Source organism: Orycteropus afer, unplaced genomic scaffold (assembly GCF_000298275.1).
Source record: "Orycteropus afer afer isolate SDZICR_OR568_19922 unplaced genomic scaffold, OryAfe1.0 scaffold00070, whole genome shotgun sequence".
Taxonomy (NCBI): domain Eukaryota; kingdom Metazoa; phylum Chordata; class Mammalia; order Tubulidentata; family Orycteropodidae; genus Orycteropus; species Orycteropus afer.
In genome coordinates this window covers 8,166,223-8,175,068 of record NW_006921657.1, presented here as the reverse complement: position 1 = coordinate 8,175,068, position 8,846 = coordinate 8,166,223, and the positions used below count along the sequence as shown (strand labels likewise).

General features: G+C 51.0%; 1 protein-coding gene across 1 annotated transcript; it reads right to left on the bottom strand.

Moving 5' to 3' along the window:
- Positions 1-7,779: 7,779 nt before the first annotated feature.
- Positions 7,780-8,427, bottom strand: NEUROG3 (neurogenin 3). Its single transcript, XM_007940665.1, has one exon. The coding sequence runs from the start codon at positions 8,425-8,427 to the stop codon at positions 7,780-7,782; it is 648 nt and encodes a 215-aa protein (XP_007938856.1).
- Positions 8,428-8,846: the final 419 nt, after the last annotated feature.

Here is an 8,846-nt window from a genome sequence, read left to right as displayed (position 1 = left end):
TCATTGTTGGCATTAGATAACAAAGAGACGGTGTCCATCTTGGATGCTTCCTTCTCTGTCTTACTTGTTCTCATTGAGGAAAGCCAACTGCCATGTTGTGAGCTGCCCCAAGGAGAGGCCCAAATGGGAAGACACTGAGGGTGGTACCTGGCCAAAAGCCAGCAAAGAACTAAGACACCCAGTCCAACAGCCCTCAAGTAGCCAAATTCTGCCAAGAACCACATGAGGGACTGGGGAGTGGATCTTCTCCTGGTCAAGCCTTCAGACAAGACTACATTGCCAACTGACATCCTGTTTGCAACCTCATTGGGAACTTTGAGCCAGAAACACTCAGCTAAGCTGTGCCATGATTCCTGACCCACCAAAACAGATAATAAATGTTTCTTGTTTTAAGTAGTTAAATTTTGGGTAATTTGTTATGCAGCAATATATTATAGTTAGTAAAACAGAGTTTATGTAGTTGGTGATGATGTTAGGATAGCAGCACACTCAGTACAAACTCGGGCCACCAGCTCTCGGGGAAGGCTTTTTCTTTCTGTTGTTTCTGGGGGAAAGTCCTTATCTCCTTTCAACATCTGTGGGTCCAGCTTCCCTTGGAGATCTCCATGTGTCTTGGCATCAATCTTCCCCTGGGTCTAGGAGGTTCTCAGCACAGGGATCTCAGGTCCAAAAGACACTCCCTGCTCCCAGCTCTTTTTTCTCAGTAGTGCTGAGGACCTTCTTTCTCTGCTCAATTCTCTCTCTTTTCATCTCTTCTAAGACAAAAGTTATCTCCATAATTAACATAATTTCTGGGACAGATCGCATCATCCTTCCCTGGTTGACCTGGGAACATCAGTCCTGGTCCCTGTTTTCTTTGCTAGTCACCATAGATAATATGGACATGGAGGTGGGTTCATGAATTCAGCCTCAAATTTCTGGGAGGCTCATGTAGTGCATGGACTTATCTGTCATTTCATTTGCATCCTTCTAAAACCCTATGAGGCAGGTGTGGTGTTTTCCATCTTTATAGATGGAGAAATTGAGGCTTGGAGAGAGGCTAAGTTAACTAGCCAAAAGTCACAGAATTAGGATATGCTAGAGTTGAGGTAGATCCCAAGTCCCATGGTCTTTCCATTGTCTCACTTGATAATCCCAGGAGGGATCACTCACACTTAACTATTGATATTGCTATTAGTGATCTCAGAAACAACAATACTGTTGAGGTAATACCATTTTATCTAGTGTCATGGATTGAATTGTATCCCCAGAAAATATGCATCAACTTGCCTGGGCCATGATTCTCAGTTGTCTGGCAGTTATGTGCTGATATAATTATCCCCCTTGATGTGATCTGATATGATCAGCCAATCTGTTATAAGGTTATTAGGGTGGGATACAACACCCTTAATCAAGTCATAGCCCTGATCCATTGTAAGGGAGTTTCCCTGGGGTGTGGCCTACATCAACTTTTCTCTTACAAGAGATGAAAAAGTCAGGAACTGCCTCCAGCTTGATGTTTGATCCAAGAACTTGGGACTTGCCAGCTTCTATGTGTGTGAGCCATTTTCCTAAGTCAATTTTTTTTTTTCTCTCTCTCTCTCTACATTTTACTCATTTTGCTTCTCTAGAGAACCCAGCCTAACACAAAGTCCTAATCCCTATGCCTGGTAGGGTAAACCTGTTTTGGAAATAGAAGGTTTCTTTCATTATGCTACTGAGCAGAGTGAGTCCTAAGCCTAATCTCTTCTGAGTGGCCTCTTAGAAAGGTGAGTGTAGATACAGAGACAGAAATACAGGTGGAGAAGCCATGTGACAGTGGAGGCAGATGCATCAATAAGCAGTAACGGAACCCCAAGGGTTGCCACCAGGAACCAGGAGAGAGGCCTACAGAAGGAATTGACATGGCTAAGACTCTGATTTGGACTTCTACCCTCCAGACTATGAGAAAATACACTGCTGTTCTTTAAATCAACCTGTTTTGTGGCCTTTTGTTATGGTAACCCTAGGTAACTCAGACACCCAGATTTCCAGTATGGATGATTGGGTGATGCCACTTAGTGAGATCAGGAACAGAAGACAGCATTGTTTCTCAGGTAAGGAAGAGGAATTCCATTTTGGACATGTCTCATTTCAGGTATCCAAAGGATATCTGAATGTATAATCCTAGAGTTCAGGAAGGACAGACATAAGGTGGGGAAGGTCACCAGTAAGGTGGGTGGCCCTTGGCCTTTGTACCAGTTTGCACTAAGCAGCAGTATAGAAAAAATTCAAATCATACAAAAGCCCCTGTTCCACCCCAAACTGGGAGAATGATAGAATTTGAGACTAATGGAGATGCTAGTAATAATAGTTACCATTACCATTTATAGTTGCTTAGCCTGTGCTAAGCAAGTGTATTCAATTAGTACAATAGGCCATTGAATGAGCTGCTATTTATTATTTATTTTATTTTATTTTATTTTGATTTGGGTGAAGATTTACAGAGCAAATTCACTTTCCATACAGCAGTTCACATATACTTTGTCGCATGTCATTGACCACAGTTTACCACAATGCAACAGCTCCCCTCCCACTTCCTCCCCATCGTTATCTTTTCCCAGTGTCCATCCCTCCATACTCTCCTGCCACCTGAGCTGTCTCCCTGTGCATAAGCTAGCTGCTATTTATTGACCCAACCACACAGATGAGGAAAATGGACCTTGCAGAGGCAAAAGGATCTAATTAAAATTCACTAGTTCATGACACTCTCAGGATTTAAACCCATGTCAGTGTGGTTCTAAAGTAACTGCTCTGAACCACTCTGCTATCTTGTATACACATCTGGAAGACTTCCCTTTGCCCTTGTTCTTAGAATAACTAAAATCTAATTGTAATCCAAAATGAGGCCCCTGTCAAGGGCACAGTTCCAAACTAGTTCTCCCAAGCCAACGCTGCTCTAGCCTAAAGTTCCAATGTCTTTCCACCTCAAGCTTCTCAGGTTGAGCTCCAAAATTCCTAAAGGGGTCACTCAATCTCAGCCCCATCCTTTACAAGGAGAGGCCAGGTGAGAGAACAGGTCTTTGCTAGAGTAACATAGTTATCAGCAGAGCTCATGTTTTCCCCATCTCACCAGAGACACCTGGCCATCTTTTGTGACCTCCTTAAGGGATTTGGTCCAGAAACCTGGGGAGAGGGGGTTGACAGGTAGTTTTCCGGGTTAAGAGTGCTGTGTTCCCAAGGCGTTTCTCACGCTGTGGAGCAACACTGTCATTTCAGCACCATGGTCAGGGGCGCGCCCTAGCCTTTCAGAGCCGCACAGAAATTGGGGATTCCGAGGCCAGGCAGGCGCCGGCTCCGGTCTACCTGGCACTTGGATTCTGGAAGTGGAGGGGCAGACAGGAGCCTGGAACCTCGACAGGGGTCCAGGGGAGTGGCCAGAGTGTCGGGGAGCCTCTTGGCCTTGCAATAACCCAAGAAGAGGGCTTGAGACAATGCACACTCAACTGCAGACTGATTGCTACTCCCAACACTCCTATCTATGGGCAGAGAAAAAAGGATTCCAAACTGCTAGCTCAGAGCCGTGGCCTGAGTCCTAGCTTCTTCCAATAACTTACTGGATGACTGATGGCCTTGGGCAAGGCACCCAGGACTTTGGGTCTCTGCGTGGGTGCATCTACCCCTGCTTTGCCCACCTCACTGACTCTTCCAGTGTACATGAGATAAGAGGTCTCTTATGCAAGTCTCTCGTGGTCTGTGTTCTTGGTGCTGTGATGGTGGGGCAGGATGGTAAGCTTTGCAAGTGACACCCCACCCCCTCGCTTTCTTGAGCACTGTCGCCAAGAATTCAAAAAGAGAAGAGGGGTACAACTGAGAATATTACATGAATGTAATAATGTAATTACGATCTACCCAGCATTCTGCAACACATTTTTTTTTCAGTCGAATCCTGCAGAAGCCCTCGCATGCTGTCCCAGTTTCAAGGCTTCTTTGCGCTGTGTAGGATCGTGTGGACTGTAACTCCGTACACCTCAAGTTCGACTTCCCTTGGCTCCCAGAAATCCAGTGAAAAGTTATTAGGGACTCCCCTCAACCTCTCCTGTAAATAAACGAAGGTTCAGAGATTTGTCCAAGGTTGCACTACCCACCGAGTGCCCCGTCCGGGAGAGGAGGGACAAGCTGCGCCAGTGGGGTCGCGTGCGCCCCCGGCCCGCCTGCCATTGTGCCAGCCCACCGGCCTGGCTCCCAAACATTAGCATTCCAATGACCCCGAGTTGCTTTGTCCTCCAACTTCGCCGGCTGGGGGGTGGGGTGGGGTGGGATGGGGGCAGGGCACCATAAATCTACCTGCTTGTGCGCGCAGACTGGGGCTAAGGGGTGATGGGGCAAGATTCATGTGCTGCTTTGCTGGAAACCAGGCTTGGGTTCAGACAAAGGGCTGAAGAGGGGAAGAGTCGTTCAACTGGGTCTATCCTGCCCCTGCTTGGGCCCCTGCCTCAGTTTCAGGGACCTGGGGCGCAGGCGGCGACCGCAGACCGCTGGGACTCCGCATCCAAACCAGCGCCGCGGAGGGGGCAGGGGGCGGGCTTCCCGCGGAGACAGCCAACAGTTTGACACATTTTAAAAGCTCAGAACCCAAAATGCTGGCAGGGAGAGGAAGCCAGGAGACAAGATGGTGGTGACACTGGGCTATTTGGATGCACCACTCACAGAAATGTTTTTGAGCCCTTCTGGGTGAAGTGCTCTTTGGAAAAAGGCATGGTGAGGTTTCCCACCTTAATGCCATTCTGCACACAAGGACGGAGCACCTCCTGCACCAGAGCTCCAAATTTTGCAGCACAACCAAACCCGAAGCCTTCTCCAGCCTCCTCCTCACTAGGCGAGCAGGGTGAGAGTTCTGGGTCAAATCCATCCCCCATACCCCCCCAGGTGGCAGCCCAGCAGCTGAGTTGGTTAAAGCCTGTGCGGGTTGGCTTTTTTCTTTCTTTTTTAATTTGTGGGGCGGAGGACCATCTGTGTATGTTAGGTGAGTAATGACTCCTTAATGAGTGCCCTGCAAAGCAAGAGTCGGACTGGGCTCCCCGCTGCAGGTGCCTGAACTCAGTGCATACAGACACAGCTCCAGTTGCAGGGGGTGGTTTGCACTAAGAGAGCCCCTCCCGCATGGACACCAGCTTCCACTGCCTCTTACAGGGAGAATGATCTTCTCACTTGAGATTTTTGTCTCCAAACTTTAAGTCCTGCCTCAAATCCCATTTCCTCCAGACTTCAGAGTGGCTTAGTGGAAGAACATGACGTTTTGAGTCAAGACTTAAGATTTAAGGTTGGCTGTTGACTGGTGGTGTAGTGCTTAAGGCATTTGACTGCTAACCAGAAGGCTGGCAGTTCAAACCAACCAGCCACTCCTCTGAAGGAAGATTGGGTTGCTATTAGTCAATTGACTCAAAGGCAGGGAGTTTTTGTTGCTGTTGTTTGTTTTAATCAACTCCTGGCAGTGGATTGGGTTAGCGACAACCTGCTTCCATTAATATTACAGCCAAGAAAACCCTATGGAACAGTTCTACTTTGTGACACATAGGGTAACCATGAGTTGGAATCAACTCAAGGCAACCTACCAACTATATATAGATATCGCAACTGTGCGCTGCTGACACCTGCCCCTGGGTGGTGCCCCAGGTGGAAAGCTGGCGGCTGCAGAGGTCACCAATAACCCATTAATCTCCTTCTCCCAGATTAAAGCCCATGAAATGAAACAAGGCCTCTGTTCATTCATTTTGTTTACAGCTTCCCCTTCTGGAGCCTGAATCTGGCCCCTGATAACTGAGATGTATCTTTTCTAAGGTAACTTTAGTGACCTGGGAACATAAGAGAGAGTAGAAATGTTCATTTTGAAGCGGGAAAGATGCAGAAGACCGATGCAGGAGGGCTTAACTCCTGAGCAGCAGCCCCTTTGCTGTCTCATGCACCAGCTCTGGGCCCCTTGCTGGGCCCGACCCACCAGGGTCAGCGGGCTTTTTCCAAGGGCACCTGGACCAACCCAAGGAAGCCTCTGGGCTTCCAGTCACAGGGTAGGATACTCGCCTTCTGTTTTCCTGGTCCCTAGTGGCAGGCTGGATCTCCAGATTCTTACAGTTCCCACTGGCTTCCCTAGGCCCTGGGGGGCCCAGAAGCCATGTAGGGACACTCCACCAGCACCCTCAAGACAGCCTTCATGCCCCCAGGTAGACCACTTTGGGTGTAAGAGAGAATCCCAAACGGTTTCCTGATGATCAAAGTTGTTTGGGACCCAGGGGCACCAGAGATTGCAGCCAGACCTGCCACCTTCTTTCTCTGCTCTTTCCAGGTGCTTGGCCTAGGAGAGTCAAGACGCCACTACCCCAGCACCCGATTTGTAAAATGCGCCCAGGGGATGCTCTAGGCCTTTGTGAACTTTGGGGGAAAATTACTGGGATGCTTATGCCCGCGAAGGCAAGGCGTTTCTGAGGGCTCAGACCCTGAGGCTGGGGTATTACTTCCTTCCTCCCTTTCCCCAAATGTAACAGTCGCTCTATATCCAGGTTGGTAGCGCAGAGAAAAGAGTCAGCCGCGTGGGTGAGCAGTTCTAGTTCAGTTCGAGAGTTGTCTTTCTTCTAAACCTCTGTTTGAACTAAGACAAGTTGCTGCCTCATTAAAAAAAAAAAAAAAAAAAAACAACCCACCATAGAGACTGATTCATTTCTAAGGAGCAGATCAGTTTGGATTCTTCAGGCATGTATGGCTGGTTTGCCCTCCGAACGCGCAACCTGCCTGGACCCCAGCCCAGGTCCGAGAGAGTTCCCTAAACCCCCAGGAAGAATCATGTTCCCTCTCTTAGGACAGAGGTGCCCCCTTTGGTCCTAGCCGAGGTATCTACAGCCTCCCTCTCCACGCCGGACGATGGAATTATCTTGCTCACGCTTCTGGACGGTCATCTTTTTTTTTTTTTTTTTTTCTTTAATTAGCTCAATGTCTCATTCACCAGTCCCTAAACAATCTTATGTACAAGATATAGACTTTTCCTGCCAAGAAATCTCATTAATAAATACAAACGTATAAAACGGGGAAGGGGCTATATAATTTACAGTACCAAAATTCATTTCAAAAGATCAGATAATTTACAAAGTGATTTTTCAAGAAGAAGCGCAGCGCTCCGAGTCGGGATGGCGCAGCACACGTTTCGAGCCCAGGGCTCACTGAGGTTGGGGCCTCGCTGCAGGCGCTAGGATAGCGAGTTCCAGTTCACAGCGTCACCTCCTGCCCCTGGAACCGCTAGGGCTCAGAAAAGTGCATGAGAAGTTAGAGGATCGCCTTTGTGGATTAAGGCAGAGTGCAGTGGCCCGGAGCCCAGGACTGGACGGGGAAAGAAAGAAGAGCAGCGGCGTCTTTGGAGAAGGGAGCCAGAGGTGAAATCATATGGGGGGGGGGGGGCGTGTGGTGGCAAAAGACAGACGGACAAGCGGACAGATAAACCGGGACTGGAGTACGGGTAGGACACCAGGACTAGGTGAACATCTTGGGCTGTGTAGTGCTACCACTCACTTTGCGCGAGATTTCGGGGTGGCCCCAGAAAGAAGCCTAAAAACGCGCGCAGCCTACAGCGCCCACTTCACACGGGAAGAGGGTTGCAGGAGTAGGTGGGGCGCAGAGGGCTGGGGATTGAAACCGGTCTGCCCTTCGATTGGGATCCGTAAGCGAAAGCCAGGAGGAGCACTTAAGCTTGAGAGCCGCCGCCGCTGCCGCCCACCCCTGACCACTCCTTCCCTTTTTCCTAGCAACCCACCGACTGGCCGCCAACAGGCCTCTTCACAGAAAGTCTGAGAAGGCCAGGGCGCCCGGGCGCAGACATGCTGGGGAGGGGTGCGCCGGAAGCCCGGGCAGCTCCTCCAGCGAAGCAGCGGGACTCAGGCTGCCCGCCTGGGAGACGGGGGAGTAGAGGGAACCCCAGTCCCCAGGGGAGCCGCCACCCAGGCTGCCCAGCTCTGCGCAGGAAGGCGCCGGCGGCTCCAGCCTGTAGAGACTGTGGTCAGCTAAGCGCAGCGTCTGGGTCAACGCCCAAATGTAGTTGTGCGCGAAACGCAGTGTCTCAATCTTGGTGAGCTTAGCGTCGTCTGGGAAGGTGGGCAGGACGCCGCGCAGAGCGTCCAGCGCCGAGTTGAGGTTGTGCATCCTGTTGCGCTCGCGGTCGTTGGCCTTCTTGCGCCGGCTTCGTCGCTGCCTGCTCAGCGCCAATTCACTCTTGGGCCGGCTGCGTCCCCCGTGCCGCGCCCGGTGCTTTCTAGTCGCCCCTCGACAGCCGCCCCCCTGGGTCTCAGCGCCGTCTGGTGCCATGGAAGTGGGGCTGGGCGGGACAGACGCAGCACAAGTCACTTCGTCTTCCGAGGCGTTCGGGAAGGGCTGTTCCGCCTGGCGGGTCCCTTGGATAGCAGGCGCACCCGAGGGATGAGGCGCCATCCTGCGGCGGGATAAGAGAGACAGGTAAGCGCCGATCGGTCACCCCGGCACAGCCCTAGATCCCAGGACACGAGTGGGGATGGAGAGGAGGAAGAGGTATCCGGCCGGGTCAGAGGACCCCCTCCCTCCTACCCCTCGGCAGCCTTTAAATGCCAAAAGAGTTACCTAGTTTGGCCAGCGCAAAACTGCACAGAAAGGCGAGCAGCGTGGTTTGAGCACGCCCAGCCGAGCTGCAGGCGCTGCCGCCGGGGTTTTCCCCAGCCTTAGTACGAGAGCAGAAGCCCGAAGCCTCCGGGATCCCAGCCCTGCCTGTCGCTCCCTCTCGCCGCGGCTGTGAGAACGTGGGGGTTTCCTGAGCAAGTCGTGTGCCCCTTGGCACGCTTTATCTGCTCCGCCCGGGCCAGGAGCGTGCCTGCCCG